This window comes from Lichenostomus cassidix, chromosome 6 (assembly GCF_008360975.1).
Source record: "Lichenostomus cassidix isolate B80296 chromosome 6, HeHo_3.0, whole genome shotgun sequence".
NCBI lineage: Eukaryota > Metazoa > Chordata > Aves > Passeriformes > Meliphagidae > Lichenostomus > Lichenostomus cassidix.
The window spans coordinates 21,089,673-21,108,500 of record NC_139487.1 but is presented as its reverse complement, the minus strand read 5'-3'; the positions used below and the strand labels follow the sequence as shown (position 1 = coordinate 21,108,500).

The 18,828-nt window shown below is 39.3% G+C and overlaps 1 protein-coding gene across 3 annotated transcripts; it reads right to left on the bottom strand.

Moving 5' to 3' along the window:
• Positions 1-86: 86 nt before the first annotated feature.
• On the bottom strand, positions 87-18,575 carry SAMD8 (sterile alpha motif domain containing 8). 3 transcript variants are annotated; one of them, XM_085065596.1, is made up of 7 exons: positions 18,423-18,575; positions 17,056-17,208; positions 10,188-10,789; positions 8,330-8,425; positions 7,524-7,641; positions 6,583-6,733; positions 87-5,673 (listed from the first exon to the last, which is right to left on the bottom strand). In XM_085065596.1, the coding sequence occupies exons 3-7, from the start codon at positions 10,757-10,759 to the stop codon at positions 5,369-5,371; spliced, it is 1,242 nt and encodes a 413-aa protein (XP_084921722.1). In that variant the 5' UTR covers positions 10,760-10,789; positions 17,056-17,208; positions 18,423-18,575; the 3' UTR covers positions 87-5,368. The 3 variants fall into 3 exon arrangements, with proteins under 3 accessions (XP_084921722.1, XP_084921723.1, XP_084921724.1); XM_085065597.1 differs by lacking the exon at positions 17,056-17,208; XM_085065598.1 differs by lacking the exons at positions 17,056-17,208; positions 18,423-18,575 and adding an exon at positions 13,378-13,512.
• Positions 18,576-18,828: the final 253 nt, after the last annotated feature.

Here is an 18,828-nt window from a genome sequence, read left to right as displayed (position 1 = left end):
TCATACCTATGCTGAGGAATACTTTCAGGGTCACAACGCTAACACAGACAATGAGCCATCATTTTGCATATAAAATAAATCAATCATTTGTCATCTTTCAAATATTTTATTTTAGTATTTTTAAATACGTTTAACACAACAAAGATATAAAACAATATATTAATTCAATCTGAGTTTAGAATCAAAACAATATTTACTTATTTACAGTACTCTAAACTTCACTGGCATACCTTCTAGCCATTAGATAACACTCTTTTCTCAGTCAGAAGAAAACCGAAGTAACTGTTCAGTGTGAAAAGCCATGTTTCTACATCCTTATTATGTTAAGTACCATGTACAATACAGTTTGTGGTTTCTCAAATTGGACAAAATTTCTCCTTTTTTGACAAAACTGAATTGAAAGAGCAAAACTGACTTACAGTTAGTCTTTCTAATTACACAGTCAGGGCTAACAGGTCAGGTTATTGTGCTCCATATTTATCACCTTAAGTTCTTACACACCTACTACAAACTGTCTTTTAAAATGTGCATGTCATTGAATTATGTACATAATACTCACTGCAAATTTGTTAGGATACAACTGGTAAGTATGCAGGATACTGCTATATGGAAGGTTCAGTGTTCACAATACCATAGTGTTTGAGGAGTTGTGAGGGGGATTTTTGTGTTTTTCTTCATACAATGAACAAGACATAAGTAGGTTCACTCCAAAGGACTTTTTTCCCCCAGAAATACTGTTTCAATTAGAATAGTGACAAGGTCAAAGGCAGATCAGAAATAGTAGTTTTATATATCAGTAGTCTCTCAATTAACCCTTATTACTGAAGTCTACATGCACAAAATAATTCAGAGGGTAAGCTGTCTCATTGCTTGGACTTCTGTCAAATATACATCCATCTTGACAAGACTATGGTGGTATTTGTAGTTACAGGTCAGATTTCTAAAAAGGTACCCTAGGTTATTAAAAAAAAAAAAAAAATCAGTATTGTCTGTAGATTATTGCAAATTCTCCCTAACTCCTCAGCAGAAACTGCATGGATAGGATGAAAAACTATCATAGTTGTTGCAAGTTATTTATGTTACACTCCAGGTCCATAAAACCTACTGCTTGGGGTTTTCTTTCCATGACCGATGCTTGAGAGCCAAGTGGGCTTTCATACATCAGAAAACTAGCTAAATATAATGGATAAGTATAGCACTCTATAGCACTAAGCATGCAAGCAGTGGTTTAAAACCGAGGTATTAATTATTGCTGCAAAAGACTTGTACTGGTGTCTAAGTTCAACTCTTTCCTCTTTGTCTTAATCTTTTTTTGGCACTACATGAGACACAGCTGTACAGAAAAGATTATAGAAACCTGTGCTTTTATCTTTCTTCAAGGGTTTCAGTAATTCTAAATTACTTTCTTTAACATGCTTGCATAAAAAAATAACTTTTTTCCAAATCATTTAACTGCCCCGTGCTTCTTAAAGCAGCTAACTATCAAGGTTTTTTTTTTACTGATTTCTTGTCTCAGAACCCAGTTAAATAGTAATTTGAAATTCTACTGGAATGTTTTCTTCTACAGTAGATAGGGGTGGAGACATCAGAGAAAACCAAAAAGAAAGTGACATTATCAATGCCCATTACTGTAGGTAAATCACACACAGCATGCACTGGGCCTTAGTCAAGAAAATGTTTAAACTAAAATGATAACACTCACTGAAGTCAGCAGTATTTAGTAATTTGCTTGAAGTTAAGCATACAAGTCAAGCAGTGCACTTATGGGATCCAATTCTTGCTAGTCTCGGACATTTAAGTACTTCAGGCCTGTCTATATTTCTGTACCAACACTTCGTGTAAGTGTTACCATGTTTGCCACAGGACATGAAGATAATTTGCATATATGGAAGCTTCTACAGCATTGTTCTGGATCAGCTGAAGGAACCTTGCTCAAAAATCCTTTTGTAAGTTTTTATCAGTGTAATCAGAATTTGTTAAAAAACACCATCTACAAAGGTCTAATTCTGTGCAAGTGTAATGCCACAACCCACTTAAGGGATCTTTCAGAAATGAAAAACTAAAGACAAAACGTCTAGGAAAGCTGTTATAAGAAACTGTGTCATAAGGTACAAAAAAATCAAAGAAAAAGAATGGGGGAAGAGCCTGTGTGTCTATCACTTGCAGGTATGTGCATACACATCCCCAAACTAATATGGAAGAGCTCAACCTTATTGCCAAGTCTCATGTATAACTAAATTTGCTAAGCTAGCAAAAAAATGTGACCCTCCTCTTCTTTTGTATATACAATTGTTAATTTCAGACTTTGCTACTTGATTTGTTTGTGCACTTTGTAGTGCTAATGTTGTTAAGACACTTGTACTTGGTGGCATTAAACAGCATTTCATTCATTACTCTGAATTCACATTATGTGGGCACTCACACAGACCACAGAAGACAACTTAGCACAAAAGAGGTGCAACATGTTAAAGGAAAGCAAAAAGACATATGTGAACATAAAGGAAGACACCCCTGAACATACTTAGCATTAAATGCAAGGCCCAATGGTGCTCTGCTGCCTTTACTTAGAAGTGCTTGTCAGCAACAGAAGCAGAAAAATTATTTTAAAACACTGACTCTTTCAAAAGGAGGTACAAAATGTTAAGCCTACCAGTTACTTGCAATTTGTTTCCATCTAATGAACAATAAAGTTTACATTCCCAACTTTACAGACTGACCTGTGCTCTTTTGCACGTGAGATCACATTTTTCTGTCTTCTATCAATGTCAAGCTTTCCTCTTGCACGTTTACAGACAAAATGAACTTCCAAAATAGCAGAGGACAATTACCCTGACAATGTTTTAACCCACTCCAATGCTAACAAAACCAACCTTTTTACATTACTTATCCTGGACTCAGGTATTTAGCATAAAGGGAAATGGCACAAAAGAACAAACTTCTTTTAAAAAACAATGATAGGCAAGGCTGCAAGGCTGATTTAAAACCAATTTACTTAACAGAATTTGAAAAACTGGATTGGAATGAAGAGAGAATCCTTATATTTCAAAGTGTATGAACTTCATTTAAAAAAAAATTAAATTATAGCTTTACTTTATGTAAACATTGTTACACTGGGCTGTAATTGAAAATTCTCCTACATGTCTAAGTTGTAAAATAGCATTTCAGTTTAGGTGCAGTTATGCCAGTTACCACTCAAATGGTTATTTTCAGAATCAACAGCTTTGCAGGTTTAATTGCATACCTCTCCATATAACTCAGATTACAATCCTGCACATCCTGAGAACAGATGTTTCCTAGAGTTTAGAAAAATAGCATTCATAACTGTGTGCATTGCAAAGGCAAATATAAATTAACAAATAGAGCTCTTTCATTATAAAGTCTCAAGAGGAATGTTCAAATTGCCTTTCTGAAATCAGAAAGTTAAGAGCAGCAAATGGCAAATCTTTAAATCTTTCGAAGTATTTTCTCCTTTTTTTTGTAAGTTTAAGTATACTCTCCCAGTTTGGATGGCAAGAGCCATCAGGCTGTGGTAGATTGAACAATATAGTATTAAACCTGCAATTTTGCTAAAAAATTGGAATGTTACAAATATAAAAATCTCTGGAATAGTACAATGTACATGTGCTCAGTGCAGCTGGCAGAGATACTCCAAGATGCCTAATTCCTCTGTAGAACAGGAGCTAAATTAAGTTATAAAAGTAATATATTACGAAGAGTGTAAGGTAGTCAAGTTAGTACAATCAAGGTTTATAAAAGGAATACAATACAGCAAGGAGTAGCCCACAGTAGGTTACAAGACTCCAAATACAAAACCTTGCAAATTCCAAATGGATTCATTTCTATGCACACACAAGTACATTGTGCCCATTAAGTCAGCTTGTACCAAGGTGGAAATGCTTTGTGTAACTTTCTAAAGCTGACTTACACTACCTTTTGCATGTCTTACCTATTCTGAAATTGCAATAATCAAATTAAAAGGTCTACACCATTTTTATGATTTGTACCTTGTACCTCTCTGTTTTCATTTAGCACAACTCTAATTTCAAGTATCTACAGACAACATCAGTATTGTCCCCTTACAATCCACTGCCTAAGAGATCACCAGCCCTAGTGTGACCCTTGCTTGTGCATTATGGACTCGGAGTGTTGGCCTGAGGTCTTTGGGGCTGTTTTCTTGTGGGTTGTGTTTGGTTTTTTCAACAAGCAAAACTCAACTGTTTATGGTACTTTTATCTTTCAGAGTAGTAAATGAGCAACTTAATTTAAGAACTAGTCTCTTTTCATACTTGTTAGAAAAACATATACTGTGTTTGTTTATATATATAAACAAAAATACTGTGCATATATATATCCAGATATATTCACCAAATTGTTGACACCAGAGTGCTAAAACATACATCAACATGAGCACTATTTCCAATACTCACTATTATTACTATTCCTGAAAGAGTTACTACATGCATTTTTCCCATCCATTTACGGGACAGTGAGATACACGAAGACAACTGTTCTGTTTTTCCAATGATAAAGAACTGCTCCTGAAAAGCATGCACAGGTTTGGGTACAAAGCAATTAAAACCACACAGAAGTTATTTTGTGGCTTCAAACTCACTAAAGCTAAGTTTACTTTCAGTGGATGTTCCACTTACTTTAACTCATTTAAACACAAAAGGGTAAACTTTCAAGTGCTAGAACAACTGTATAGACAACTGATAGACTAGACTAAGTAAGTTCTCATTAAAAAAAAAATCATCACTGCACAGCCACAAGGCAGACTTGCATTTTTGGCAACCTGTATGCAGACCATTTATACTGTCAAGACTTGTAATTTAACAGTTAAGAGACCCTCTCAGCAAGGAACTATACTTTTTTCTTCATTATGACACAGACCTCCTCAATCTTTAGGTATACACAGTTTGTTTTGAAAATTACATTTATGACTGCTTTAAAAGAAAGGCTTCATAAAGTTCTAATTTTTTTGTCAATATATGTAAAGGCTGGCACTCGGGTAACAGAGATTATCTGGACCTGTAAAGGGTGTACTGTATTCAATACAAGCACATATTTGAGGTTAACATTCCATAAACATTCACACAGAACCTTACCAAGGGTAACAGTATTCTGGTTTATATTCGTGCTTCACTGATAGCCTTTACCCATCCCTGCATTGTTTTCCATTTTCACAAATAGAAAACAAAACACATCCCTGTGAAGTATGGGAACCCCATTTTATGGCTAAGAATCTAAGAAACAAGGCAAGGGAGGAGATCAGAGAGTGAAAAATGTTACTTGACTTCCTTCTCGTAGCTAGCCTTGTAGGATCTTAGTCATAATGCTTCATAAAAATCAGAACTGACCCACAATGTCTTCAACCAATTAATCTTTTTAGTATAGTAGGTTTTGAAAAGGGCCAGCAGTACTCATTGGGAACAGTACCATTAACATTGCATTCAAAGAAAGAAAACATTGGAAACCATATCCTTGCTCTCCTACTCTGTTGATACGCTCTAGTATTAGCCAATGTATGGTAATACAAAAAGAGTCTTGTAGTGATGTAAAAGGCAATGAAGACATCTATAGAATAATGTTCATGTGCAGCCAAAATGAAGAAGATTCCAAAGAGATTTAGGACCCAGGACAAGGTGTGCAAGAAGTTCCAGCTCCTTGGCGTATCTAGGAGAAAACAAAAAGTGATTAACCTTGAATGTCTCAAAAGTCAGGCCTAGACATTCCAAGTTTTCATACAGACTTTTCCTCCAAAAAATGAGATGAAGTTACTCTCTTCATTCATTAATATTGTATACAGGTCCAATGAATCCAACAAAAACAACTCCACAAGTTATATATGTTTATCACTTCATGACTTCATTTACAAATTTACATGCATTTCTGGATTAACAGAGCATCCTTAAATGGTTTAGCATCCTGCAAAGCAGAATTCTTTGTTCAACCAACTTCTTTTAATGAAAATCATGCCTTTTCTATAAGGAGGAAGATGCAATGAAACCTACATTACTGTTATTGCAGTCATTCCATCATAGCCGAACTCAAAGTAATTATCTTTGCTTGCGGTAATGTGTATTAAATCACTGCTGGTGTTTACAGAAGGGTACTACTGTTTCACATATTCTCACTCACAATGAGGTTTGGTGTTTAGTTTTATGGATTATACCAAACGTACTGACACCTTGCCAGGTATGGTGGCTGAGAGGAGTCAGTGGCAGATACCTAGGGAAGTGAATACTAACAGACAATCCTAAGTTATCTTCCCAATTACTGTCCCAGTAGCAAGCCAGAAAGCCTTTCTAATTTCTTGGATCCCATGTTCGTTGAGAAGTGCCCTATTCATCCCCCCATTCAAGGAGGTGGTGGTGTTCCTTTCCTGGCTGTGACTTGACTGTCACAAACCTGAGAAAGAGCACAACAATCTGAATTTGTATTTGTTTGCTTAAATGTTACACTTTGAACTTTCTGAGAAGGTCAAGGAGCAGATAGTCTTAAGGACATTCAAGTGTTTACACTCTCACACCTCTGGCTGTACATATTCTTAATGACATTTGAGTGTTGACACTTTGTACTTACATTCTGTGACAAAGAAGTTGAGCATGGTCAGGACGACAGTGTGGCCACTGAACATGTAATCTCCACACGTATGTACTCCAGTCAGAGTCATTCCAAAACCACTCCATATTGCAAATGCCCGCTGGAGTTTTGCCCAAACATTGCCATACAACTGAAAAACAGTGACATTAAACTTTACTGAGTGCCAACCCCACTGCCTAAACAGTATGTCCTTAAAGTTAGCTGTATTGCACTATATTTGTTTGATACCATTTAGCATGTTGTGTCTTTTATTAAAATGCCGGTTAGCACATCTTTGGATTTCACTGTGGCAGTGAGTCACATTAATAACTACAATTACTAATTGTATTCATCATACTTCTAATGAATACTGGAATTTTGAGCAAGTATTTCATTCCAAGTGATTTACCCACAGAGCCTGTCACCTTTTTTGAACGTATTCAGCCTCCCAATGCGTCATTGTCAAGCCTTCCACTTGATCAGCTAACTAAAAGTTAGGATGAAACCATAAAATCCCATATTCTAAAGAACATCCCTTATGAGAAGGGGTGAAACAATAATACTTTGTTGGCCTTTTTTTCAAAACCATACAACCAACTAGAAAGACTGAAAGGGAAGTAATAGCTTATTTTTCTTCATGAAGTCAGTAGCTTAAGTGCACACACCTTTGATGGATTCTCTCTGGCTTACAGTGTGAAATATTCTGAACACCCTTCCCCAAATAACCATATACTGTCCAAAGTGGCAAGTGCCTCTAAGACCCCTAGAGATGTTTGCCTGCATATGGTAATTAATGCAAGGGCAAGGAAACAGGAGAGAAACATGATGTTCTTAAAAAACACACATCCAACACTATGGTTGCAACAATCTTAATCACATCTTAAGTATTTTTTTTCAAAAAGGAAACGGGAAAAATAATTTAAAGCATTTGAAATTTTTACCTTTCCAGTACACTGCAAGTGCTGGCCTGGCACCGAGAGTGAGGTAACAAACATTGTAATGCAACGTAATAGAAACACTGTCCCCATGAGGCTGCACTGCCTGCGCAGAAGTATAGATCTGGGAAAAGTACACAGCAACTGAAATCAGGAAACTTGTGATTAAAACATTTCACCTCACCCCAACTTAATCCCATTAAGTCCTGTCATCACTACTGCACGTTTCACAACAATTTTTTTTTTAATTAAGTAGTGCTGTAAAGCTATGGTTCCACATGACAGGGTGAGACACTGTAGCAAGCTGACTGTCACCAAAAGGTACAGCTCCACCTCTGCAGCTACACTTGTACTAGCTTTGGCACTAGTGCCTTCTGTTAGCAAATTGATAAATATCAATGAACTGGTAAGAATTTAACTTGAAATATGCACGCACACAAAAGCATTTTCTATCCCTCAGTGAAAGCAAATTGGCAGGCTGGCTCAGACATCCTGTGGAAATTCATTCTTATAGCACTTTCTTATATACAAAACTACTGCAGTGTGAGAATATATACTGACAACTCTCTGAAATACCTGTGTTCTGAAGGAAATTACTTATAAATAAGGTAGAAAAGCAAATTCAGATTAATCCTTTGAAAGATTCACATGTCATCATTCTTGAGCAAATCCTCCCTCATCCATTTTAACATGGACATACTAGGAGTTGACAAGATTCTTACTAAATGGAAATTCTTAAACAATCACCATAAATTCTTGTTATGATCTTTTCTCTGCAAAGTACCAGTTAATTTGGATTTTATAAACTCTACCTGTGTTTGTGAAGCAGAAGAACCAAGAGCCAAATGTAGCAAAGAATTACACCACATACTTCAGTCATAGCAAAAGCCCATGGTATCCTAGGGACACTAAAAAAAAGGACAAAGCAAAAAAGTTAATATAAAGGCTTTATTTTTTTCCTAGTCTCAGTATTGAAAATAAGACCATATAAAGTTCTAACCTCAAAACTAATTTGCATTCATCTGACAATAGTATAAACTACAGCCAAAAATTCCTTTGTTAGACTGAATGACATAGAATTTGAAATACATTCAATTATGTTATCTCCTTCCTAATAACGTGTTTCCAGCAGATGTTTACACAGAATTCACTAAGTCAGAGAAAATCTCTAGTATGCTCTCTTAATGTACACATGACTTACTAACAGGATGTGTTCCTCTACCATTGTTTCACAACAACCTTTTTCATTCTGACAAAAACTTGCATCATGTCAATTATGTTGCTTATGCTTGTAACAATGCCATGTCAACACAATGAATTAAATGCTGCAAAGCCAAAAATCTTAAACATTTGTAATGAAGCAGAACTGCATGGAAAAGTTTCAGGGAAAATAAAAATTGTTTTCAAAATTTCAGTGATTATCACTATATGCAAACCTTTCAGCCTTCCCTGTCAAAAGATTTAAGACCTTCTTGCACACATAAGGCACCAGTAACAATTTCCACTCTTCAGTCACCAAAATACAGATCAACAGATTCCAAGAGAGGCTGCTTCTCGTAGTTTTGTGCTCCCCCTGATACAAAGGGGTAGCAGAGTGCTGCTCAAACACGACCTTTGTAGTAATCCCCTCTCATTGTTTTGTGAGCTGCTGCTTTCTGGGCTCTCCCATCCTCCTGCCCCACTGAATACCACAGTAGCACCCTGGGAACAAAATCCAGTAATGCCATAGCTCCTGTTCTCTCTCCCCTCTTCCATTCTGCTGGATGTGGTCTGTCCTTGCTGAGTTACATATAAATTTATGGGGGATTCTGCACACTTACTCAAAAGGTTAGACTCTTACTGACTTTTTGAAAGCCATTCATGAAAATGGAAATTACTGGCAGGAACAGGTCACAGAGACTGAACTTTTTAGTACTTTAGCTCATCTTTTAAAACTCTCTAGGCAGTTAAGTTCTCCATGGTGCAAGTGCACTTTCTCAAAGGGAACATTTATCCTCTATTAAACCTGTAGTCAATGACTAGAATTTGACCTTTGCCATTGTGTCTTCTTTGCCTGAAGTGAAATATTTTCTTTAAAAAAATAAGGAGGTACTGCATAAGTCACAACGGTGGTTTAATACACTGTTAAAAGAGATGCTGGTCTTTTCATTCTACGTCACCATTTCCCTAGACCATATTCAGCAAGCTGACAGTGGGAAGACAACAAAAATACAGTACCAATGCTGTTCCCTTTCAATTTCCTTGCTGACTCACAGCCCAAAATATTCCTTCATCCCAAGTTTTTCTATATCAAGACATGTTAAGCTTCATAGCAGGAACTTAAATTTCAGAAAATGCATATGGCTGCATATCTATGCCAGCTGACCATCCCTCCTTTTACTAGAATGCAAGAATGGATGAACTGATTACTGTAGTGAGTTTAAGATGTAAACGAGATATAAACTGGGTAGAACAATGGCTCATTTTATTTTCCCCTAAAACTAAATCTCTGCATCTAACCGATCTGCACTTCAGTCTTAGCAGAAGGATTTACTAGACTCTTATTTTGCAGAGGCATCTTCTAGAGCACATGAAACTTTCTCCTAGAGCATATAAAACTTTGAAAACAAAGGAAAGACAGCCTATATTTTAACCATCACATTACTATTGTTTAGAAAGAAAATTTCTTACCTATCTAAAAATATGTCTGGCAGAGGTGGATATGTTTGCATGTCAGGTACTCGCTCGTGTACTATCACCATAACAAATGATGTAAAGCCAAACACTATGAAGACATACACACAACTTAGAACTGTCTTCCAGTACTCTGGGTCCAGCCTTCGTGTGGCATGTTTGTTTTTTCCATTTGTATATTGATACTGATCACCATTCAAGTCAGTCAGTCCATCATAGTCCCGAGGTACTTCACCGTTACAAAACCAATCAGCACCCTGTAGTGAACCACCTGGGCACACTGTGCCAGCATGACCATCACTGGTGTAACCCAGCTCTTCCAGGATGTCAATATGCTGCTTCTGCAGTTTGCGGATGGACAGCATGAGCCTCTTGATATCCCCCAGGACTTTGATTTCCAGAGGAGGGGATCGTAAGTCATATTCAGTAAGTGTCAGCAGTGTGATTCCATCTAGCCTGTGTCTATTGCACAAAACATCCACATATTCACAGAAGCCTTCTTCCTTCAGCCACTTGGCCACGTTCTTGGTAGTCCAACGTCGAATGCAAAGCTGGTTATTGCCTGCCATCCTCCCTCTTTATCCGCCACTCACACTGACCTGTTGCACAGCCGAGAGAGACAACACCAGAATGTTTAACACGGATTACTGAAATGCCAGTGTCTTTTGTGCAATTTGAGATGCTTAATTAGCCCATGACATTTTACATAAGAGATAGCCAAAAAACAGACCTAATTTCTGAGGTAAGTAATATAAAAACACTTTAATTTTTTTTTATTCAAGCAAAAGCAAATTAATATTATCACATTTACTCTTAAACAGAAATTTAAAGTTTCCAGGAAGCAGACTATTTCCTAGATGTATCCAGTATACTTTTCTAATTTTGTTATAAATCAATATATAAATAAATATATAAATAAATAAATCCAGGTTTGTTAATTACATTAGGCAATGAAAATCCAATACTTCTCTGTTTAAATACCACCTTAATCATTAGTCTTTTCCACTGTTTGCAGTTCATCAACTATGCAAGCAAGTATAGCCAGCAAACACACAACACTGAATTAAAGCTGAAATAACACATTCCAATACAGTCCAATATATCCCAGTGTTTTAAAATATATACTGAAGCATTGATGGCATGACCTTCCCCCACTCCTTCCAAGTAAACCTAAGTCTAGATATCTGCAACCATATTGAGCTGAAGTATCTTAGGCGTATGTTGATGGAACAACCATCATAATTCTGTCTTTGTTTGATCTCAGTAATTAAGACAGATGCTTACTGAATTGCAAATCAGTAAATATTCAGCTTTCAAAAACAACAATACTTGAAATGAAGCACTGGCTTAAGCTTCAAAGCATTTTTAAAAGTGATGTGGTAGCAGATAATATGGTAACACACACAAACCAGAGGAGATGTATTCTCTTCACACAGATTTCTCAATAATTGTGTTCCTGACTCTAGAACATTGCTTGAAGGAAAGAGAGACAGCTCAGCAACATTTCAGTCACATGGTGGTGACAAGTCACCAGAACAACAACCAGGGAAAAAGTTAACCACAGGACACTATGTGGAATACATGACAAAACTTTGAAAGGCTACCAGTGAAGTAAAAGTACTAAAAAGTTTATGCAATATTGAAGACACACAGCAGCACAGAATGGATTTGTGCATAATTTATATTTGGTGGCTCATGTACAGCTACCATCTAAGAAACAGCTACAATTTCACAGCTCTTTTGTACTAGAAACACAGTCTAATTAACTAGAATGCTTCAATCAGGCCAACCAAATCTCAGAAAATACAAGGCAGTACAATACACTAGTGCCACATACATCATTCAAGGCTTTCAGAATGAAGGCAAGGAAACAGTGTATTTAATCTATTATTTAGCTTCTGTCTATAGTAAACTGGTACTCAAACCCATCATGAATATTCAGCACAGTTCTACATCTTTTTCAGGGCCACAGCTCTTCCCCAAACAGAACCTCTTTCCTTCTCACTTCTTTTTTTAAGGAGCTACAGTACCTATTGTGCTCTCAATATACTTATTGGACACAACTTTTTCTTCTGGCTTTTATCTAATTAAACCACAAACTATTTTATACTGTATCAGAGAAGATTTAATGAGCCCAATGAGATTTCCCAGCAGTGCAAAAGTACTGTTTAGAAGAAAAATGAGCACACAAATCCCTTATCCTTCTAAAATAATTAAGGGCATGATACTTCTGAAGATACTTGATTTTAATAGTTGCCAAAAAAAAAACCCCACCTACTAGAATATCTGCATATACTATATGCTTCCTTCTCCATATAAAAGACTATTTTCTCATTTTTATGTTATCTTACTATTTTTGAAAGTGTGGCTCAAAAACAACTGTAACAATTATTTTGGTCACACAGCTAATAAAATTAATTATGACATTTAATTTTCAACTAATCATCAGTTAATTGACCTTTTTTTGTACTACATATTAGTACTTTACTCCAGGGCTGCTGTTTAATCCCAGGTAGCAATAAGAGTCATTTAGCCACTCACTCACTCACTCACTCACTCACTCCCTCCCACCCACACTGCCCCCAGCCCACTCCTCCTGCAGTGGGATGTGGGGGAGAACTGTGAAGAGGTAAACTACATGGGTTGAGATATGAACATTTTAATAATGGTAATAAAGTAAAATATAGTAATAATAACAGGGAAATAACAAAGAGGAAGAGGAACAACACCCAAGAAAGACAGGTGATGCACATTACAACTGCTCACCACCTGCTGACCTTTGCCCAGCCAGTTCCCCAGCAGTGGTCAGCCCCTCCTAGCCATCCTCCCCCCTCCATTTATACACCAAGCAGGACATTCCATGGTATGTCCCTTTGGCCAGGTCAGCTCAGCTGTCCTGGCTGTGCTCTATCCCAGCTTCTCCTGCACCTCCTCACTGGCAGAGCAGGGGAAACCTAAAACTCCTTGACTTAGGATCATAACACCACTGAGCAACAACTAAAACATGAGTGTGTTATCAATATTATACTAAATCAAAAACATCCAGTAAAAATAAACAAACTTGAGTTGCCTATCTGAACTTCCAGCTTTCTTTACTCAGAACTGAAAAAAAATGTTATTAATCCCAATAGGCTTTATAACATAGCAATCATCACAAGTTTTCTAAAAGCAGTGAATGTAAACTCACCATCACAAATACACTCTACTTACTGATACTGTCTTCTAACCAAAGCAACTTCTGAGGACAAAGGGAGGAAACTGTCCCTAACCTAAAATAACTTTATTCATTTGTCACAAGTCAAGTAGCCTAACAGCAGCCTCGTCTTCCTTCATGTGGCACTGCCAGAATAAAAATCAACTCTTACTAGAGTGCAATAAAAGTAACCTTGCATCACTGAATGAGCACACCCATCAAAGGTCACTGTGGGCTAGACCTGGGAGAAAGTCTACAGTAACCTCAAGATGCAACTGATAGGACTTCCTCCTTTTTTTAAAGCTGTCAGTGACAAGACACTTAACCACCTGGAAAAGACAAAGAAATTACCACAAAACACAAGTTTAAAACATTACACAAAGCTGGTAGCTAATTTCATCTCAACAGCAACAGTTAAGTTCATTTTTTAATGACAGAGCAACTTCTTTAAACCCTGAAACTGCCTTCCCTTTCAGATTACTCAATTAGTGACACTTTTGTAGTTTAAAGGGTAAAAAGCACTTTTCCCTAATAATCTTAACGCCTGGAATACAATATAGATCACTGTATGCAACTGTTCCCATTCCTCTTTGAAGCTGAAGAACGCTACATAACTTTTACACCACTAGACTGCTACCCAAGAGTAACGCAGCAGAAGAGACCAAGTCCCCTAGATAACTGCACCTGTCCTCCCTCAGAAAGGAAACAGCTCTGGTAACTACTTTGCCTTCCACATTACTGGTTTTATCACTGAAACCAAATAATGGATAGCATTATTTAAGGATGAATAACACGCATGAGTAATGCAAAGCAAGCACAGACTTAAGCGTCAGAGAGCAAAATACACTTTTCACCTGACATCAGCAATGTCTGTAGCTAGTTAGCTGACTATTTTCCTGGTACTGTGACTTACACTTAGCAAGCTCATCAACAGTATGTATTGTGTGTCCCATTTTCTTTCACCAGCCTTTCAATTAACAGCATGAACACAACTGTATCTGAACCACGTATGTATAAGTAGTTTCTTTTTTAAAAGAAGAATGTCACTTCATGAGCCATGAACATTCCTACAATTTGGCTGGGGCATTTTAAGAAATAAGGTGCCTCTGAGAGGCTCTGAGTATAGGTGTTACCAAAACTTCCTAGTGTTTATTTAAATAGAGAAAATTAACCTCCCTCAACACGACTGTCCATGCTTCTATCATGTTCCTGTCTACTGAATTTCTGCCAGTCAGCCATTAATTCCCTAACTTTCCTAGCTTACAGACTTTGAGACAACATATTGAGGTAAAAATGTGGAAAGTTCAATCTGCTTATCACTACTCTAGCCAAGGAAAAGTAGCATTCATATCACAGTAACATTAGGCTGCAAACTTATTATAGAAACAAAACTGGATTAGAGCAGGGTCATAGCTGAAGGGTTAAACAACCTAGTTAGGTCTGCAGCAGTTAGCAGAGTGCTGACTGGTTTAGTTTATTCCAGACACATATGCAAAAACTCTACCAGCACCATTATTGCTTTACCACCTGCCCTCAGGTATCTGGGAGAGCCTTGCTGACATGCCCTTTGATTTTTTTCCCCCTAGGTTCAATTCCCACCATCCTTGAGAGGAATTTTAGGAAGGATGCTGAAGAACTGTCAGATCTCAAGTGATTTAACCTACATTTCTCTGTGAAGGTTTCAAGCTGCAGTTTGAATACAGGCCATGCCAACTCAGCCCCCCCTTGGCTGGGTCTGCTGGCTTAGGCATCCCACACATCCCACACATCCCACACCCCAGCGGAGAATTTGTTCCCTGCAAAGGCTGCTACTTTGCCCATGTTTGTGGCCTTGGTTCCCCAGCACAAAAAAGCTACACAAAAACATGTTCTGAGCCAGCCTGCAATAATAAGGCTACTGTCACACACCAACTTAGCAATGCTGTGCTGGAAAAAGAACACACAGCACTGCCTTGTTATGCAGCACAACTCTCGGCTACTCTGCTGACTCTGACTTACATGAGAAGCTTGTCACCTGTTCTTCCTGGAAACTAAATTCTTCACTGCTTACTTAAAGCAAATAGCCATAGAGCACACAGTGACTTAATCCTTACCTTCTAAATGCCACCAGATATAGTACAGTATTTTGTAAATAGAAGGACAAAAAGAACACTTGCAAAAACAGTGCATGATTTTTCAAGAGTTTTTAAATACAACAGCAACCATACCATATATAAAATTGATCAAACACAGCACAATGCCCACCATCAGACAAAAAAAGTATTTTCCTGAAGCAAGAATATAATAACTTCAAATACATAAATATTGCTGTAAAACTTGCATTCAGTTTTAATTAGTGACTTTGGTATCATAACTGAGATGATCAGCAGTAGCTCAACTGTACTCAAAGGTCTCAGTGCTGTGCATGAAGGTAAGATAAGAAATCTCAAAGTAACACTAGTTTAGTGTCAGGTTTTAAGCCATCAAGGAAGATGAGCTTCTTGAGAATTATTTATTGAAGTGCAGCTTGTGGATCAAATATTAGCTTTATATTCTTAACAGAGTCTTTCTGTTGAGACACCTCCATGCAAGACTGACAGCAGCTACTACAGAAAGTCCTGAAAGCTACAAAAAAACCAAGTACAGTTACATATTGCATCAAAATGAACAGAATACATACTGCTCCCTGACTCTTAAACTTCATTAAACCGAACACGTTTTGCACCATAGTCAAGTCAACACTAAGAGCAGCTTAACTCCGAATCTACTAACCAACCACCAGAACAAATTGTTATCCTACTGCCATAATTCAAGGCACACACAAGTGATTTTTAAACAACTGATCAAGTACTCCACAACTTATCTTAGGATGTAATTTATGGTATTTCACTAATATTTGTCCAAGTTCTTGAATATTTTGCATGCTAAATATCAGGTGTCAAGTATTTTTCCTCCAGTTTCAAATAACAGCATATCCCTCTTGTAACATAATGTTGCCTGCTCTTTATCCCTATACAACTTAGGAGTAACACAACTCAGGTTTCTTTCTCCCCTTTTCTTCCCACACCCTCATCTTACCAGATAGGGGGAGGCATGAACAAACTTTCCATCCAAATGAATACCAGAACACAGAACAGTATCTGAAGTGAAACTGTGTTTGATCTTACTCTCCACAACCATTTACAATCTGATCTTTCTGGTCGAGTGAAAATCAAGTAGCCTTCTTCATTTTAGGTGCATTAAAGTAAGAAAGAAATAAAAACCTTTTAAAAGGTATGTGATTATAAAACAAACATACATAATGTAATATGGTTAGTGGATCTCAACCAGCTAAGTGGGCTGCAAAAGCAAGCTCTGTACAAAGAAAAGTGACACTATAGAACCCAAAAGATTACAATTCCTAGGCCAACCTATGTTTGTAACAGTATCCTACCAAAACAAAACCACAACCAGCCAGCAAAAAACATCACATAGAACAGCAAACAAGGTAATTTAAAATTTTTGTGCTTTAAATCTGCAGAACACTTCCTTCACATCTAAGCAGCACATACACAACAAAAACTTACAAAACTTCCCAAAGAAATTCCTTTCACTTACACAAAAATCACTTCACACTAATTCTGCAGGTTAGTTCCACCTTTCTTCTACATTGCAGAAAGCAAAAGGAAGAACAAGACACAGGCATTTCCTTACCTCTGATATCCAGCAAGAGGCACCCCCTACCAAACAGGAGGGGCATTTAAATGCCAGGAAATGTCTTCTGAGCTCTTGCCACTCCAGAGCACAGCATGATCAGCTGCTCTGTGGAGGTGGCACAGACACCTTGTCCAGCTGCACGAGGGAGCTCTGCGGAGACAGAGCAGACCTTAGCCAAGTGGAATCTGCCATCAAGTCATCTTACAACACAGAATGAGTGTTCCACAGATAAAATTTTTATAAAATTAATTTTGCAAACTGAAGCCTCAAATACAAAACCATGAGACCACTTCAACTTCTCATAAATCAATAAATACATGAACATTAAAACTACACCTCATTTACCTCTTCTTCCACTAACTGAGAGAGCCAGAAAAACCTACCTTTTTGAAGTGCTGGGGGTTTTCTAACAGCAATCAGTAAGTGAATGGTCTGAGGCCACCCAATGCATTAGTAACACAGATTTAAGAGATTGAGTGGGTAACAGTTCCAGTAGTTTCAACTTCCTCATGCTCAGGCCTTAAACTCACATAACCCTGTCCCCCCAGCCAGACTCCTCCATTTAACCCTCCAAACTCCAAGAGCACACATGCAAACCAGGAACAGCAGTGTTCCGTGCTGCCTTGTTAATGAGCAAATCCTACACACTCAACAGCATTTGTATTCGAAACTAAACAATTTGTCCTCAGAAAACATATAATTTTATAGAAAAAACCCAGTAAGGCTGCTGAATATCTATTTTGAAGGGATACAACGTTTGGTTATGTGCCTGTTAAGGCTGCCCCATAGCATCATTTCCAGGCAGGATCCCTGCGGAGGCTGGCACGGCAGTCACACGCCGCGGGTCCCGCCTGCCCCCAGGCCCCGCACCCCGCACGGTGCCCGCAGGCCCGAGCCAGGCCCCGACCCCGGCCAGCCCCAGCCCCGCTCCGCACCCGCCCCTCCCCGCCTCTCCTAACGAGGCTCACGAAGTTCGGCCCCAAACCCACACGGCCGGGCAGCAGGGCTGACCGCTTCATCCCAGCAGCGCCGGCGACACCGCCCAGCGCGCAGCCGGTGCTCCCGGCCCGGGCGCTCACACTCGGCAGAGATGCGCCCGGGCCGGGCGGGCACGGTAATAACGGCGGAGCGGATTTCAGCGCGGACACACAGCACGGGAGGCTCGTCCCCCTCGCCGGCAAGCGAAGCCGGTGTCCTCCCGCACGGCCTCTGCAGCGGGGCAGCCCTTTCCCCCGACACCCGCGGGTCCGCCCCGGGGCGCACACGCCGCAGCGGGGGCAGCGCGGGGACCCGGTGGGACCCGCGGGAAGGAAGCGCCCCCCGGCAGGGCCCCCCGGGAAGGGCCGCGGCTCCCCCCGCCTCACCTGCCGCCGAGCGGCCGTGCCGCCCCGCCGGCTCTGGGCGCTGCGGCAGCGGCTCCTCCGCGCCCTGCCCCTGCCTGCGCCTCTCCCCGGCGGCGGCGGCGGCCACCGCCACCCCCATCCCCCGTCCGGAAGCGGCCGCGCAGCGCCGGGCGGCGGCGGAAGGGGCGGGCCGGGGGAAGGACGGCTCTGCCAGGAGGGGCTGCGAGCTGGGCTCGGGGCTCGGGAGCGCTGGGTCTGTGTCTGTGTCCGCATCTTTCATTCACGGCATGTGTCAGGACAGAATAATAGGGGAGACTCACGGGACCCTCCTACTGCTAGTCCTCGTATCCAGCAGTCATTACAAAACATTTCAGTTGCACCATTATTCTTTTCTGATGTCCGCAGGAAAAAAAAACAACTGGCTGTC